Here is an 18,375-nt window from a genome sequence, read left to right as displayed (position 1 = left end):
ATTAGTTCATGTAGATTTTTCTGTGCTTCTCTGTATGGTGTATCATACCTATGTAACATATTAGGCATTCCCCAATGCATTTACTTTGTTTCCAATTCTTAACTATCACAAAAAGTGCTGCTATCAATATTTTGGAGTATTATAATGATTTTCTTACTATCAATGCCCTCCTTGGGGTAAAATCCCAATAATGAAGTCTCTGGTTCAAAGAGCATGGACAAATCACTTTATTTGCATAATTCCAAATTGCTTTTTAAAATGGTTATAACATTTCACAGCTCCACCAACAATGTATAAGAGTTGTAACAACACTAACATATTAATCTTGTAGCAGCAAAGGAATATATTAAGGCTAAAAATGACTACCTCAGTTCTCTGTAGCTGAGTGATGGCTTTGCTAATAGAGGTTGAATTTTCTGGACTCTGTTCTTGGATTTAAAAAAATCTATGCCTATCTTTCTACAACCCCACCAACAGTGACTATGACATTTTTATCATTTTTGCCAATTTTCAGGATAGTAAGGTGAGATCTCAGGGTTGTTTTGATTTTCCTTTCTCTTATAAGTGATTTGGAACATTTTTTCAAGTGGTTGTGAATACTTTTCAGTTCTTCTTTTGAGAACTATTTATGTCCTTTGACCATTTATCTGTTGGGAAAAGGCTATTTTACATAGATAGATACGATGATATATTTTGGATACTAAAACCTTAACAGAAAAATTTGATAGAAAGATTTTTTTCCCTTTTGACCCCTTTGCATCTTATTCTAGGTACATGAATTTTGTCTATGCAGAAGCTCTTCATTTTCAAGTAATCAAACTTACCTATTTTGTTTTTTATAATTTCTTCTATTTCTTGTTTGGTTAAGAATTCACCTCCTACCCATAATTGTGAGGGATATATGATCCATTTCTAAGTTTTTTATAGTATGTTCTTTAATGTTAAAGTTGTGTATCTGCTTCCTTATTCATCTCTGTACCCACGAGTACCTATATGATATGGTCTTGTCCGTAGAAAATCATAAAAGTATCAAGGAAGAAGGAATAATCTTTGTCTTTGAGGAGTTTACAGTTTGAAAAAATGATAAAATTTTAGTGTTCGTTTATGAGTATGGTCTTACCTTAAAGGAACTTCTCATCATAAATAATCTTCTTTTTCTCCTCTCCCCACCTACCATTGCTACAATGTTTTTGCAGGAAATAAAGTCTATTCTGGAAGAACTGAGTTTTCAGAAAGGAGAATTATATATCCAAATAAGTGAAAAGAAAACAGAACTCTCACTCACTAAACAGGAAGTTAGAAAAGAAGAGGAAATTCTTCAAAAACTTCTAGAACAAATATCTAGGCATAAAACAGGTACATTTAAATAGTTGTAATCATGGGCAGTGTAGTGAAAAGCACACTGAACAGGTAATCTGAAGAAGTAGGTGTGATTGTTAATATCTCCATTTGTTTGTTGTGCAACCTTAGGTCTTGGCATTTTGTCTCATTGGGCTTATCTACAAAAATTCAGTTCTAATATTTTGTGATCAGTTTCCTAAATATCTATTCTAGTACTAAGATCTCTTCTAGCTGAACGTTCTTAATTCTGTAGCCTGTGGTCCATGTGGTCTAACATTCTCTAATCTATATTGTTCTTTGCCCTGTTTCTGAATATTAGAGATGAAAAATTTTATGGACAAGTTGCAACATGAAAACAATGAGCTGCAGATCCTAAAACTGCAACATAACCAAAAAGTGACTGAGCTAGAGAAGACACAGATTGAATTGCTGGAGGTAAAAGATCTGGTTGACCTGGCCTCTGAAAACTGCAGCCCTTTGGTTCCTTTAAGTCATCTAATGTTCCATATCCTCTCCCCTAGGAGAAAATGGAATTGGAGAAACTGCAGCGCACAGCCCAGTGCCAGAGAGAAGAAGTTGAGTGGCAGAGACAGGTTCTGGAAAAGGAGAAACAAGAAATCAGCCAACTGACATCGGAAATATCCACCTTGCAGGCCAATGTGGAAGCTTTGAATGAGGAAAAGGAAGATCTTGAAGAAAACTGTGAAAGTTTGGAGAAAAAGTTAGAGCAAGCCAAAAGGTGAGAGAAGGAATGAGGAAATCATGAAAAACATTTCTGGAGAGCTAGGTAACACCCCCAAGTGTGGTCATTTTTCCAGTAGATCTCTCTTGATACTGCTGTATATACACCCTCTGGAAAATTTTGTGTCTGTATGTCTTTATAAGGTTTTGGTTTAGTGAACCTTCCAGTGTGGTAAAATGGCAATGGTAATAGTCACAATAACAACAATAATAGGATTAACAGTAGAAGTAATAGCAAGCCTTTATATATAGTGCTTTAAGGTTTAGAAAGTCCTTTACAAAACTTATTTCATCTTATCCTCACAACTTTGGGAAGGTAGGTACTCTTGCTATATCTCCATTTTACAGATGTTGCTATTGAAAGCCTGTCAACTGAGGTTGACAGAAATTGAGTAATTTTGACCAAGGTCACACAGCTAGTAAACGTATCTGAGACCAAATTTGAGCTTAGCTGATGCTGACTCCAGATCCAGCACTCTCTCCATTTCATCCATTGGTCTTAGAGTCAGAAGGCCTTTGTTCAATACTTGACTCTGTTTCCTTAGCTACTGAAGCAAGTCACTGCCCCAGTCTGAATTTTAGTTTTCTCGTGTGTTAAAAGGGACAATATTACTTATGCTACCTTCCTCATAAGCTTGTTCCTTCCATGGAATTAAATAAGATAATATATTAAAAAGTAAAAAGCACTAAAATAGCCCAAAAATGCTATATAAATGTGAGCTTCTATTGTTGTTGTTGCTCTCCAACCTGAAGAAAGTGTACAGTAGACTCACTCTTGAAACAAATATTTATAGGCTATTAGAGCTAGACCTTAGATTATAATACCTACATTGTTAACTCAGGAAGGGGACCGTAAGGTGCAGAATGTCAGAATGTAGAGTGTCAGAGCTGGAAGGAAAGAAGACTTATGATGTTATCTAATCCAACCCTCCTCATTTCATAGGTAAGGAAACCAACCCCTACAGAGGTGAAGGGACTTGCTTGAGATCACACAGCAAATCTGTGGCAGAGCTAGACTAGACCTCTTCCCACTCTACAGATGCTGCTGTAAGGATGGAGAATCGTCCTTAGCCTTCATAATTGCACATTGATAAAGTATAATATACGCAAAATGCTTTTTTTGCCTGTTTGGTGGTGTTTTGTGTCTATTTTTGAGTTTCTGTCCATTCTTGGTAGAGTGTTAGCAGCTACAGAAGATAGCAGCAGAATAGCAGTGTCTAACTTAGAAAAGGTGGAGCTGGATGTCAGGAAACTGCAGCAGGAAGTAGACCAGCTAAACAGAGACAAGCTCTCCTTGCACAAAGATATTGCCAACATGCAACAGCACCTACAAGGTAGGCAGAATGTGACTAGGGGGTATCTTCAGAGTGTTTGAAGCTTGCATTTTCTAAGAGTCCTAAAAAGGAAGTGGTAATCACCAAGAGCACTGGCATAGCTTCATCAAGAATGTCATCCCAGATTAATCTCATTCCTTTTTCTGACAGAGTGAATAGACCAAAAGATCAGAGACATGTTGTAGATAGACTCGGATTTTAATTTAATGTATTTTATTTTTCCCCCAATTACATGTTAAAACGATTTTTTAACATTTTTTAAAGTTTTGAGTTCCAAATTCTATCCCTCCCTTCCTCTTCTGCTCCCTCCCTGAGACAATAAACAATCAGATATAAGTTGTACATCTGCAAACATGTAAAACATTTTCATATTAGTCATTTTGTACAAGAAGACTTGAATAAAAGAAAGTGAAAAATAGCATGCTTCAGTCTGTATTCAAACAATATCAGTTCTTTCTCTGGAGGCAGATAATTTATTTTGATATCTAGCACAAAACCTTGTACATAATGGATACTTGACTGCTTGTTGTATTGATTTGAAATTGTCTTCAAAAAATATATCTCTACAAGTGACAGAGAGTAGAATTTTTTGGTGTTAAAATATGCAAATTAAAAATAAAAACATGGAAAGTTTCTTCCATCACCAGAAGGTTGGCCACTAGTTTATAAACTTTTTTGGCCATACTTAATGATGAGATAGATACAAATACAAAATAGCCTATAGTCTGAGTGGTTCTCTTTCCCATTCTGTAGTGAATGGTGCTTGAGTAGCAGAAAAGGGTATAGACTACACTAAGATTTCAAGAACTTACTAACAAATGGCTAGTGTGAGCAATTTCATTTCTCCAAGTCTCAAGTTCCTCATCCATAAGATGTTGTCTTACCTCTATAATACTGGAACCTACCTCAGAGGGTTGGTATAAAGAACATACTTTTTAAACCTGAGAATGCTATATAAATGTTATTATTATTTATTAAGAAAATTAAACAGTTATACCATCTACAAATGTTATTTTAATTATTGATACTCTTTAGCATGAAGTTTTTTTTACTCAACTACCTCTATAGTAACATTGTGTTGTAAGTGAGACCGATATTAGAAAATGTCCTTTTTATATACTAACTCTGTTCAGGGGTGGTATTCTATCACTAAAAAGGTATTTGATACTGGATGGGATGTGTGAAAATAGGTATACTAATGTACCCATTGTTGATGGAGCTTAATTCAACCATTCTGGAAAGCAGCTTGGAACTATGTTCAAAAAGCTGTTAAATTCTGTATACTCTTTGACCCAGCAATACCACAACTATGGCAGTACCCCAAAGAGATCAAAGAAAGAGGAAAAGGACTTATTTGTACAAAAATAATTATAGCAGCTGTTTTTGTGGGGACAAAGAATTGGAAACTGAGCAGATACTCATCAATTGGGGAATGACTGAACAAGTTCTGGTAGATGATTGTGATGGAATGCTATTGTGCTAAAAGAAATGACTAAGGGGGATGGATTCAGAAAAATTTGGGAAGACTTATATGAACTGATTCAGAGTTAAGTAAGCAGAACCAGGAGAACTCAGTAGACAGTAACAACAATATTGTAATACTACTAAACAGTGAAAAGCTTAGCTTCTCTCATCAATGCAATGGTCAGTAATTCCAAAGGACTCATGATAAAAAATGCTGTCCAGCTCAAGAGAGAGAAGTGATGGATGCTGAGTGCAGATTGAAGCATATTTTCCTTTACTTTCTTTATTTCTCTTTTTTTTTTCCACAGCACAGTTAATGTGGAAATTTATTTTGCATGACTTCATATGTATAGTAAATATTGTATTTCTTGGCTTCTTGATGGGTGGGGGAAGGATGAGAGGAAGAGAATTGGAACTAAAAATAAATTTTCTTTTTTTTTCTTTTATTAATTTATTTTGATTTATCAATAATCAATTCCACATGCTTTTGAGTTTAAAATTTTTCTCTGTATGGTGTATCACACCTGTGTAACACATTAGTGAAGGACAAACTATTATTCACTCTAGTGTTTAAAGGATCTGAGTTTCAGTCATGACAAGGACAAATTCTGGTTTGGTTGCGTTTGTTTTTTTAATTCTGAACTTAACAAATACCACATAAGATGAGTACTTCCATACTTAAAGCAGAACCAAAAAAGAGGATTGCATGTACAGCTGCAAATCTATACCGTGTTTAATTTGCTTCTCCTTCCAAGTTTAACAACAAATACGACATGTTATTTTTAAAGCTGTCTTGCTTGTCTGCTTCTTTGACCTTCCTTTTTGTTCAGTGCATTTTTGAATGCTTCAGTGATCTCCTTTTCTTTACTTTTTTTTCCATTTTGCTGATCCTTTCCTTGGCCCTTCTTTTCCTAAAACCCCTCCCCAAAAGGAAGAGAGAAAAACAAAACCCTCATATCAAATATGCATAGCCAAACAAAGCAAACCCCCACATCTGAGGATGCCCCAAAATGTGTCTCTTATTTTAGCACAGTGCCTCTAGCACTTAGCACAATGCCTGGCACATAGTAGGTACTTAATAAATGTTTGGTTGTTTGATTGTATCTAAGAAGGACACATTCTAATAGTACTATTAGACTGGGTGTTTTTATTGGAACAGTGACAGCTATCCTGAAAGCCTCAATAAGCATTTCCTGTTTCACAAAGTGAAAAATTCTTTGTTCCAGAAAAAAGAGAAGAATTAGACACCGTAAAAGATGAACTCATTGGTGTTCAAGATGTGTTGAAGTTGACAGAAGAGGTAATTATTAGAGTATAATCTTCGAGTGTGGTTGTAGGATATTAATTTTTAAATCAAACAATTAATTGAAACAGAAACCCAAGAGATGAGCAGCCTTGGCTCCTTTTTTTAATTCTGTCAAATCTAAGCCATTGAGTTAAATAAGTTAATCATTTATATTTTGTCACTATTCACCCCTCATATAATGTATAGGGAATAGACAGTAATAACAATTTAACATTCACATTTTGTACTTTACAAAGTACTTTTTATACACATTTTCTTGTATGAGTTCCACAACAGACAATTAGTCTAGAAGGTAGGCAGAGTAAGGGATTATTATCATCATTTTACAGCTGAGGAAACTGAGAGGACAGAGAAGGGAATGATTTGCCTAATTTAATTTGTGGCGGAGCCAGGACTCACAAACCCAAGGCATAGAATATGTGATGGGGGGAGTAGCATGAGACAAGACTAGAAAGCTAAGTTGATTGTCCCCTACTAGACTGTAAGCTCCTTTGGGTAAGGACTACATTTGGCAGTTTTATATCTGACATAGTGCCTAGCAACACAGGGCTGCAGATTAGCAGACATTTAATAAAAGTATAATTGAGTTAAAATGTGTGCCTTGATAATGTTTAGTGTGATAATTAAAGGTTTCTAAGCTTTATAGTTTTAATATTTCTAAAGCACTTTTCTATTTACAGAGCACTTTCCCTATAGTCTTGTGAAAAAATGGAGTACGAATATTACTTCCAGTTTTATATATGGGGAAACTGAGGTTCAGCAGTTTAGTAGTTTGCTTAAGGTCACACAACTAGTAAGTGTTGGAGGTGAAATTTGAACCTACATCTCCTGGCTTCAAGTCCACTGCTCTCTCCATTATACCACACTGTTTGTCTTTTGAAAAATCATTTTGTTTAGTCAAAATTTAATAGGTGACTTCATAGTGAAGGTATTCTGCTTTTGACAGTTGTATACATAGTTAGTTCTGAAAGTTTCTCTTCAAACCCAGGATCTGGAATTGACTTCACAACGTCAGACTGTATTGCTGAGTGAGAGAGAGAGCCTGAAAGATGACATCAGCGAACAGAAGAGGAAGCTTCAAGAATGCCAGGAACAAGGAGAAAAGAAACAGTTACAACTACAAGTACTTCAGAGTGAGGTTGAAGAGAGGAAACTGAGACTTGCACAAGAAGAAGTGGTAAATGAGGGTTGATTGAGTATAACTGTCTTTTATATGAGTACCCGAAGAATCTGTGCTTTGCTCAGTGTAGGGAACTTCCTTAGCCTTTACCAAAGCAGATCACAACCTAGCTATGACTTACTATATATATATATATATATAAAGTCCTAGGAATTCCTGGAGGCACATGGAAGTTAAATGACTTGTGGAGGGCCATATCGCTATTATTCTTGATTCAGCATTCTGTCCTATGCCACACTGTCTCTTAAATATACTTCACAAAAATGTAGAAATAAACTAGCTGGGCAAAGGCTACTAAAAACTAACTTTACTCCACTCCCTACTCCCTGTTGCTAAGAGAACACAAGCTAAAAACAGGTTTTAATGTCATGAAATCTTAGAATCATTGCATATTAGGAGGTCAGTAATGGAGTACTCTAGGAATCTATCCTGGAGTGATAGCTGAGTAACGCTTTGATCGACAAACTCCAGATACAGAAAGCTCTCAACAGGCTAGTGTTAATGGGCTAAATTGATTGAGTTGAAACTTAATGGAGACGAAGTTCTATTCTTGGTTTCAAAAAACTTCACAAATAGTGGGTGGGTAGCATATGGCTGCTTGGGTTGAACTAGATGGCATCTGTGGTCTCTGCTAACTCTTAAGTTCCATGAACTCTTTGTTACACCAGGCTCTTTAATCTAACATTGTTTGTTTAGCGTCTTCATCAAATCCAGGAAGAAATAGAAGGTGAAGAATTAAAATTAGAAGCCTGTAAAGCAAAACTGAAAGATCAGAAGCAGTTGCTGGATTGGGAGTTGGAGAGTCAAAAAAACAAATTGGAACAAGTGATCTCAAAGGTGATACTGACGGAGGAGCGAGTCAAGACCCTGGAAGAAGAGGAAAAATGGAGTGCAGCTTTGGAGAAGACATTAAACCAAACCAGTAAGTGTTAACGCATAACTTATACAAGCCTACATAATGACCAACCGCAGTTAAAAGTGTGAATTTTGAACATATAAAAGGAAATCAAGACCCCATTCTAAGATTAATTTAGTGCTATGTTACTAGATCATAGAACAGTTCCTTTTAAGAAAAAGAACCACTTAAGGGGGAATTTTCACAAATCTTGACTTGAGATCTTAGAAAATATTTAGTCCAACCTGCTCATTTTACAAATGAGGAAATTGAAGCCCTGAGAGGTTCAGTAACTTGCCCAGGGTGAGACAAAGCAACATATGGTCGAACTAAGGTTTAAACTAAGGTCCACTGACCCCAGTACAGCACTTTTCCACTTTTGCAATCTTTTATTAATTTAGTAAGAGGAAAAAACCACACATCTACAAAATTCTTACTTTGATGCTTCATTGTGTTATGGCCTTGACCCTCTTTCTTGAAGGCTCTGCCAGTGGAGCTCAAGCTATTGACAGTTTCTGCAAGGTTGAAAAGACTTTTTAGATATGGACCATATATGCCTGTCATGCAAGGACCATCTTGTCTAGGGGTGAGGGGAAAAGGAATGTCTTTTTTCTATCTTTCTGAGCTACCTATTAAAATATGGTTTTATTTCGCTAAGAATTGACCTAGACTTGGTGAGCAGTCTTGGATTTTCAAGTAAATTCTTACAAATTCTAAGGAAGATGTTTTAGAAGGCTGTTTTAGTCATATAAATCCAAACAGGATCATCATGTCAAGTTTATTCTGCTACAGTAAACTCCCTTAGGTCTTTGAGATTGAAATACCCTATACTGTCTGAAATGTCTTCTAGGGGTTTCTGGGATGACCCTTTGTAGATTAGACATTTTAGATGTAAGATGACGGGAAAGTAAACCTGGGCAGGTGGTACCATGCAAAGTCTGTGCACGTCTTCAAAAAGCAGTTAGTTGGGGCAGCCAGGTGGTACAGTGGGTAGAGCACTGGCCCTGGAGTCAGGAGGACCTGGGTTCAAATCCAGCCTCAGACCAAACACTTTGCACTTACTAGCTGTGTGACCCTGGGCAAGTCACTTAACCTCTGTTTGCCTCAGTTTCTTCTTATTATCTGTAGAATGGGGATAATAATACTATATCCCAGAGTGGTTGTGAGGCTCAAATGAGATAATTGTAAAGCATTGAGCACAGTACCTTACACAGAGTAAGTACTATATAAATGTTAGTTATCATTATTATTATTATTTTATGGTTCTAAGGTCCTTTTCAGCTCTAACATTTTATTGGTATGAAGCATGCCAAGACCCTTACTGCTTATGCTCTTATGCCAACTAATTGGTTTTTTTGGTGTGAGGGAGTGGGGAGGGGAAGCAATCAGGGTTAAGTGACTTGCCCAGGGACACATAGCTAACAAGTGTCTGAGGTTAGATAGGTCTTCCTGACTCTGTGCTCAGTGCTCTATCCACTGCAACACCTGCCAAACATGTTAGAGCTGGAAAGGACTTAAGAAATCATCTCATCTAACCCTCTCATTGTATAGAAGGAGGAGCCCGAGATCCATAGAGAGACAGTGGTGTACCCAGGGTCATGTATCTAGTTGGTGGCAGAACCAAATTAACTATATACAAGCATTAATGTAAGGGCTTTCATGTTGCAAAGATTTGAGGAAACCTGAGTTATTTAATCCTTCCCCCTAGTACCAGATTCCCATGGCTTGCACTAGGCTAAACCTGCTCAAAAATTTATTCTAGGACTTCAGCTCTCAGAACGTGAAGAGCAATTAACTAAAAAAACAAGTGAACTCTTGGCTCTGCAGCAAGAAATGGACCTCTCCAAAGTTGATATAACCCACCTTCAGAACCATTTCCGGTTTGAAAAAGAGAAAGCTGAAAAACAAATTGCAGGCCTAAAAGAAGCAATCAGGACCCAGCGGGCCCAACTGGAAAAAGCCCTCCTCGTATGTACATCATTGCCTTAGTTTTCTGGCCTCGAATCCTAGAGCTGCACAAATCAGGCTGAGGGTGCCTTTTTGTAACTCTCTCCCCTCTTCCCTTTAGGGAGAAGACCATATTGCACTAGTTGAATGCTAGCCTGTAGTCACTGGGACCCATCAAAGTCTAGCCACAGAGGAGTTTCATGTATTCTCAGGGTTATTATAAGACACTGTAGTCAAGAACTATGTCTTAGGATCATAAGATTTGGTGCTAGAAAGGGACCTTAGAGATTTTCTAGTCCTGTCCTTAGCTTGGGAGTCAGAAAACCTGGGTTAAAATCACACCTGTCACTTAGTTCCTGTGTGACTTTGGGGAAGTCATTTAACCTGTCTGGGCCTCAGATTCCTCATTTGTAAACAATGAGGGATTAGACTAAATGATCTCTAAAGTCTCTTAGGGCAGAGATATCAAAGTTGAACAAGCAGCCTGCAAAACTCTGGGTACATTCAGAACCAGATTAAAATGTAATTGGGAAATGTTCAACAAAATAAATAGATATAGTATGACATAATGTCACTTGGTGATTTTCTAAATATGAAGCCCACAATTATCTCTTTCTATTTGAACTTGATTTGAAATCCAGTGTACTTTGAATCCCTCTTCAAGACTGACCTCAAGTGCTACCTCTTATTCTATGAAGCCTCATCTGATCCTATCCTCCTCCCTTTATTTTGCCATACTTCTCCTTTGCTCCGTTCACATTCTGCCTGATATGAACTTAATTGTCTGTAAGTTATGTCCCATCCCCATTCCCACCATTACCTTATTCTTGAAGGTAGAACCTGTGTCATTTAAATTTTATTATTGCTTAGAGATTTAATAACTTCCCAAAAGTCAACACAGGTATCAAGTGACAGAGGCAAAATATTAACCCAGGTCCTCAAATTCCAAAGCCAATATTCTTTAAAGTATACAACACTGTACCTAGCACATCGTCTGGTCTGTAGTTGGTGCTTAATAAATGTTTTTTAAATTGAATTGAAATCCCCCATAGTCCACTGCAATAAGACAATGAATCAATTGAAAAATAATTAACTTAACCCTGTAGCTTAAAAATAGAGGAGTGTTGATTTTATTTTCAGCCTTAAAATAATACTCTTCTGTTTACATAGCACCACTTATTATCCAGAGAGGACAGTATGGTATACTGGGAAGAACTTTGGAATGGAATCAGGAAAGGACCTGAATTTAACTTGTTTAAAGGAATTGACTTTTAAAAATTCAGCCATTTTTTGCTATGATAATTATTTTCATCTAACATCCTTACGGGTCATGTAAAAGGGTCAAAATTATCCCTACTCTATAGGTTGTAAAGCTGAAGCCTGAGTAAGGGAAAATGTGGGGTCTGGAATTACATTTGGTTTCAGAGCTAGAAGTCTGTCAAAAAGGTGTCCACTAATGCTTTTTTTTTTCTTCCTTGCTACCATGGTTGAAACTGAGTTTTGTCTTTTTATAGAATGAAAATAACACTTGTACTACCTACACAGAGCTGATAAGAAGAAAGTTCAGAGTAAACCCTAAAGTGCTATAGAAATGTTTGTTATTGTCACTTAACTCTTCTTGCAGGATCAAAAACATGAGAACAGTTGTATGCAGAAGGAAATGGCAGCAATTGAGCAAGTTGCACATGAAAACCACAAGCGAGCCAAGTGCCTGATGAAGGAGCTTGGTCAGATGCAGTATGATTATCTGGAGCTCAAGAAGCAGGTGGGAGCACTCCTGTCTGTCTGGCCCATTCTGTTTCCTCTAAAACCTCTTTCTCAATGACCTTAGCCTTTGTATTTTAGTTAACCATGTGCTCATCTCCCCTACTGGATTGTAAATTCATTATAGGTAGAGAAAGAGCCAGAAGAACCAGGTTGGTATCCCACTGGACATAACTAAATCTTTTCATCTCTGTGAGTCTCACTTTCCTCATCTGTAAAATGAGATGACAATACTTCAGTTACCTACCTCAGAGGGAATGCAAAATGTACTGTGTAAACCTCAAAGCACTATAAAAAAATTTTAGCATTATCACAGTTCATCTTCATTCTGTGTACTTAATGTTTAATTGGATACATGACTCATGATAGCTTCCATAAGATTTTCAAAATGTTTTCCTTGTAGTGACTCTATGAGGTAGGTAGTATTTTCATCCTCATTTTACAGATGAGGAGACAAACTCAGAAGTGAAGTGACTTGCCTAAGGTCATGAAAACTAGCAAATGGTAAAAAATTTGGGACACAAGTCCATTGTTCTACTCTGCCACACGTAGCTTAATGTAAACCAGCTCAGAAGAGCTGACTGAATCAAATTTAGGCATATCTTTCTTATTTAAAATTATCCAGCTCTTTTGATTACTGTTTAGCTAAAAAATCAAAAGGATTTGGATCAACAACAAAAGGAAATTAACGCAGCAATGAAGCAACTAAAATTAGAAGTAAAAAGTGAACTCAGAACTGGCCTTAAGAAGTTCAACCAGTCTCTTCCAGAGTCACTAGAAGATCTAGAAGCCATTTTTGAAAAAACAGAAACCCTAGAGAATGAATTGGAAAGTTTGAAAGAGAACTTTCCATTTTCCACCAACGAGGAGGGACAGTATTCTTTTGAAGAGAAGCTAAACTTATCCAAAGTTCACATCATGGTAAGCAGTTATGACTCTTGCTCCATGTACTTCATCACTTCTTTCCAGGTACTTTATCATTAAGGTAATCGTTAAAACTTCCCTCCATATTCCCCAGAACAAGTCCTATCCTTTCCCACCTGTGTGCATTTTTAAACTTGTGTTCTTCCTTGGACCTACAGAGTTCCTTCCTTCCTTCTTAACTATTGAAATCTTACCATCTTTTAAAGCCCAACTCTTATACTACCTCCAAGAAAACTCCCTTCATCCCATCCATAATGCTCTCTGACCTCATGTTGCACACTTTGTTTTAACCTTCATTAGATTGCAAGCTCCGCCTAAGGCACAATCCTGCTTTATCATCCCCTAACTGTGTAGCTGCCAGGGACCTAGCATAGTGTTCAGCACATAGGTTTTTTTGTTTGTTTTTTGTTTTTTTGAGAAATGAGACCTTTGATTTCTTCAGTATAGAGAGCTCCAAGTTGGGAAACAATGAAGATGAGCGATTACTCTGCAATTTGTATGTCACAGAAAAGACTTCAAAAGATAATTTTAGAAATAATAGATCTGGGGCCCACAGGGAGGAGTGAGCAGTTTGTCAGTGGTCATATAGAAGTGTTCATTTATGGCTACTTTTTCCCCTTGACAAAGGAGGAGCACTGGCGTGGAGAAGCCATGAGAGAGAAACTGCGTCACCACGAAGACAGACTCAAGGTTGTATTTTGAGTAAATACTATATGAGCCACTAAGATTAAGGTGGAGAAGTATTAGGATCATTTAAAAGTGGAAGGTACCTTAGAGTCTATCCATTCCCATTTTAGAGATGGGGAAACCAAGGTGCAAGTAAGGGCCTAGACTGAGGTTATAGCAGTGGCGAGGAGAGTCAAAGGGTGGCTAGGTATCACAGTGGATAGAACACCAGGCCTGGCGTCAGAAAGACTCATCTTCCTAAGTTCAAATCTGGCCTCAGACACTTACTAGCTAGGTAACCCTAGGCAAGTCACTTAACCCTGTTTGCCTCAGTTTCCTCATCTGTAAAATGAGCTGGAGAAGGAATTGGCAAACTACTCCAGTGTCTTTTCCAAGAAAACCCCAAATGGGGTATGAAGAGTTGGACATGACTGGAAAACAATTCAATAAAAACAAGAGTCGAGCCAAGATTTTAATCCAAGCCCTCTGGCTCCAAAGCTAGCACAATTTCCACTACATCCTGCTGTAGTAGAACATTTTAAGTCGAGGTACTAAATGTATCCAGCACTGATTCTGGAATGTTGAGATACCACATAACATTGGAAACAGCATTGGATTTAGTCATAGGATCATCTGATTATAAGATGACCTTAGAGATCATCAGTTTATAGATGAGGACACTGAAGCCCAAAAGATGAAGTGATTTGACCAGTTAGTTACACAGTAAGTGGCAGTGTGGGGTTTCTCGTTCAGCTTATGAGACTGTAGAATTCAGAGAGACCCAAGACATCATCTAGTGACTAGATTCTAGTCCAATCCCTTCATTTTACACGGATGTCTTCAAGAGTCCAAATCCAAATCCAGTGCATTTTCAACATCAGGGAAGAGGTTTGGATTCAGAGCTTGAATCTACCCTATACTTGGCTCTGTCATTTCCTTTCTCCTCCTTCTCTGTAAAATGGTGCTGAAATACTTGCCTAACTTACAGGGTTGTTGAAGAGAAAGTTTTGTCAACTATAAAGTGCTATAGAAACAAGTTGTTGTTTTAGGATCAAAATTATGGGATTCAGAGAGAGAAGGACCTTAGATCATTTAGTCCAAACCATTCATTTTACAGATGAAGACTCTCTTCCAGGGTCCACTGATTTTAAATTAGTGCATCTTTGCTATTTAGCATTAGAAGGTAATGTTTAGGGGCAGCTGGGTGGTACAATGGGTAGAGCTCTGGCCTTGGAGTCAGAAGGACCTGAGTTTAAGTGTGGCCTCAGACACTTGACACTTAGCACCTGTGTGACCCTGGGCAAGTCACTTAACCCCAATTGCCCCCCCCCAAGAAAAAGGTAATGTTTATAATGCATTTGACTACTTATATAGACATTTAAATTGCAACAAAACAATTTTTAGGCCCAGCTTCGCTGTTCTATGTCCAAGCAAGTAGAGGCCTTAATGAAAGGCAAACAACAAACAGAAGGCACTTTACACAGTTTGAAGAGACAAGTTGATGCTTTAGATGAACTGGTTACCAGCACTACTGCAGATTCTTTGTTTCTGGCACCCAGCTTGTCACAACTAGAAGTTTCCTTACTTGAAGACTCTCATCTCACAAGGAACCAGGTAAGAGGCAGCAGTTCTTTGAAACCACTGTCTCCGACTTTTCATGATTCTCAGGTAATGGATGTGGAAATATTTCAAAAGGTCTCTCAGATAAAAAAAAGAGATGTTCCTATTATGTCCGCTACATTGCTCCAAATGGTAGTTTGTGCCCATGCAAATTTCAGAAGGTATATGTTCCATTTAAAACCAGTATCTTTTGGAAATGGACTTATTTGTTCTGTCACTTTCTAAAACATAGGAAATTTTCCAAAGACCTAGAGACTGTGTCTTGGGAGATTGAAGGAATTAGGGCTGTTTGGGGTGAAGAAAGCTTAAAGAGGAACCTTAGCTGTGTTCAAGATTTGAAAGGGTGTCAGATGAAAGAATTATAATTCCTATCCTTAGTCCCAGAAGGCAGAAGTAACAGCAGTTAGGGGTGGGGAATTGCAGAGAGGCTTGTTGAAATAAGCTGTCATTATTAAGGAAGAAAAACAAGAAAACTTCCTTTAAAGTTCTCCGGAAGGAAGGGGAATAAGCATTTATTTAGTTTCTTATGTACCAGGCAAACGCTCTTCCAAATGTTCTCTCATTTGATTAAGAATTGGGGCACCTCAGGAGGCTGTTGGTTCCAGTTTACTGGAGGTCTTCAAGTGGAAGGCTTGCTTGAGGATTTTATACAAGGGGGATACCTGCTGCAGGCAGGATTGGTAGTAGATGTCCTTGTAGTTTCTAAATCTGAAATTCGGTGGGTCACCAAGATGAGCAAGATGCCACAAATTCCATTGCTACAAATTCTTGGTAGTAGTTTGAGACTCAAACTGTGTTGCTTTCCACAACGATTCTAACTTTTGCAACAGTTTAAGTACCTTTGAAACAAGGGGAAGATTCCTGTAACTTTGTTTCTCCACATTCAAGTACCCTATAAACATGAGCTGTCAAAGAAAAAAAAAAACCCTAGCCAACCATCTAAATTTTACTTAAACCAAAATTTTTTCATTGTTCAATTCATCTGCTATTTTATGTGCCTGCAGGGAAGGGTCTTGTCACAATGACTTACCCACAAGAGACTACCTGGAACACTTTTTGCCTTCCATACCTGAGGAAATGTCTACTACCTCACTCAGTGGCAAGTCAGAAGACCGTATCTGACCTTGCTAAAAACCAACTCAGATCCATGCCCTTCTTCCTAAGGACAGCGTGTTTTATACTATGAATGCAAAGATTTTTGTAAGTCATTTGTATATATGGAAATACGAATGCATAAAATTCAAACAGGGTGTGAAACTAATATCACAAGCTTTTTTTTATAAAAACACCACTTCTTTGAAATACACATTGAAGGGTGTAAACTGAAAGGTCTGTACTGATGTAGAATACCTTGCTGAATTTAAATTTGTCTGCATTTGTTAATCTTATCAAGTTTGTGTTTTGTGTGAAATATATTTTCATATAAAAAAGATTAAACAAATTTGTCTTAAGTGCCATTTTTGTATGAGAAGATCAAGCCACTTCTGATTTCCAATGAATGAATGGCATGATCCTTAGGTTTAAACCTCAAAAGACTTTTAGGGATTCTCCAATCTAACTCCTTTAGAGAGGGAAACTGGCTCACAGAGGTAAGAAGTAAAGCGATTCACCCAAGATCACTCAGGTAGTGACTGGTATTGTTATTTCCACTGAACCCATGCTGTTTCAATATATTTTTCTATCTTAGTTTCTTAAAATATAGCCTAAATAGTAAGCACCTGCTTTTAGTACACTGAAGAACACAAGGAAAGGCACTTAATGACTTTTTTGCAAATGCATATTTTTAACACCAGCTTATTTCCCCATTTCTTGACCTTAGATATTTTGATATATATGCATAAATGGAGACTAAAACATAACACAATTTTCAAATGTATGTGAGACCCATGAGGAAATCCAGTTCTGTGCATCATACTTATGTTAATCTCCTTAGCTTCATCCTACCATATAAAGTAGCTCAATACTTATTTGTATTTTTCTGACACATCATTTAGGAATCCAATACAAGTTACTTCACTGGCTAGAAAATCCATGCCACTGACATAACTAGGTATTTCTCCTGAATTACTGGTTGCCTCCCAGACTATTTAAATATCTCTTTATTGGTATGAAAAAAGATATTTTGATTTCAGCTCTAGATTTGGCCCAGTGAGCTAGCCCCAAACCCCTTGTTTTATACACAAAAATACTGACTTGTCCAAACAAACACATCATCTTTTAGGCCAGTATTTTGAATCCTTCCTGATTCCAAGTCCAGTGCTCCAACTACTCAGTAATCGGTTGAATCATGACATCAAGCCAAATTTGAAATAAACACAATTGGAATTTATAGTCTCCTGTTGGGAACTGATAGATTTTAGATACAGTACCGACATCCTTAAATCCATACTGCTGCTACTAGAACCACAAGGTATCACAGTACACTACAATTTAGAGTGATGGGCTTATTTCAAAGAGAAACTATTTATAAAATCATAATATTTAAAACACTTTTTTTTTCTTTTTGGCAGTTGGGGTTAAGTGACTTGCCCAGGGTCACACAGCTAGTAAGTGTCAAGTGTTGGGTCTGAGGCCAGATTTGAACTCGGGTCCTCCTGACTTCAGGGCCGGTGCTTTATCCACTGTGCCACCTAAAACACATTTTCAAAAGACCTTAGGATCATAGAGTTAAAATTGAAAGGACCTCTGAAAATAATCTAATCTTCATTTAACAAATGAGGAAGCTGAGGCTTCCTCAGAGCAGACTTGCTCAAGTCACTTAAGTAGCAAGGAACAGAACCTAGGTCCTCAGACCCCAAATCTGATATTTTTCCTCTTTTACCCATTTGGTAGGATTATAGTTCCATGGAAAACTTAATTACCTCAAACTAATAACTGAATATCGTCTCCACGGGTGAACAAAAAAAATCAAGTTTACTGCATCAAACACGTGATTTATTGTACAATGAAAAGTCCTTGAACATTGTACTGGAATGTAATCTAATAGAATAAATAGGCAATGAGCACCAGATACAAACTGGGGACTTCCTTACAGGTGCTATAACAAACAACTTAAAATCAGTGAAGCAGTTTACTGAAGTGTGACCCATGTCATGATTTGCAATTTTTTCTTCTTTCCAACCAAACTCTAAATTTAGTTCCTAGAAATTAAAGCAAACAAGACAATTCTACTTTACTCCCACTTTTGAGCACC

General features: G+C 37.3%; 1 protein-coding gene across 13 annotated transcripts in view; it reads left to right on the top strand.

Moving 5' to 3' along the window:
* Positions 1–18,375, top strand: part of CNTRL (centriolin) — a 105,027-nt gene that overhangs the window by 77,200 nt on the left and 9,452 nt on the right. For 7 of the 13 annotated variants that reach the window (XM_078150157.1, XM_078150156.1, XM_020990565.2 and 4 more), the window contains 13 exons: positions 1,197–1,356; positions 1,661–1,776; positions 1,863–2,080; positions 3,259–3,416; positions 6,107–6,180; positions 7,175–7,363; positions 8,063–8,288; positions 10,024–10,229; positions 11,833–11,973; positions 12,618–12,893; positions 13,524–13,586; positions 14,967–15,176; positions 16,187–16,623. In XM_078150157.1, the coding sequence (XP_078006283.1) occupies positions 1,197–1,356; positions 1,661–1,776; positions 1,863–2,080; positions 3,259–3,416; positions 6,107–6,180; positions 7,175–7,363; positions 8,063–8,288; positions 10,024–10,229; positions 11,833–11,973; positions 12,618–12,893; positions 13,524–13,586; positions 14,967–15,176; positions 16,187–16,207 (2,058 nt within the window). In that variant the 3' untranslated portion in view covers positions 16,208–16,623. Of the gene's footprint in view, positions 1–1,196; positions 1,357–1,660; positions 1,777–1,862; positions 2,081–3,025; positions 3,124–3,258; positions 3,417–6,106; positions 6,181–7,157; positions 7,364–8,062; positions 8,289–10,023; positions 10,230–11,832; positions 11,974–12,617; positions 12,894–13,523; positions 13,587–14,966; positions 15,177–16,186; positions 16,624–18,375 lie in introns of those variants that run through there. The other 6 variants (XR_013484776.1, XM_078150158.1, XM_078150159.1 and 3 more) reach the window with 6 other exon arrangements.

The sequence above is a fragment of the Phascolarctos cinereus genome, unplaced genomic scaffold (assembly GCF_003287225.1).
Source record: "Phascolarctos cinereus isolate Bilbo 61053 unplaced genomic scaffold, phaCin_HiC Scaffold_2;HRSCAF=192, whole genome shotgun sequence".
Taxonomy (NCBI): domain Eukaryota; kingdom Metazoa; phylum Chordata; class Mammalia; order Diprotodontia; family Phascolarctidae; genus Phascolarctos; species Phascolarctos cinereus.
This window is presented reverse-complemented; position numbering and strand designations above follow the sequence as displayed.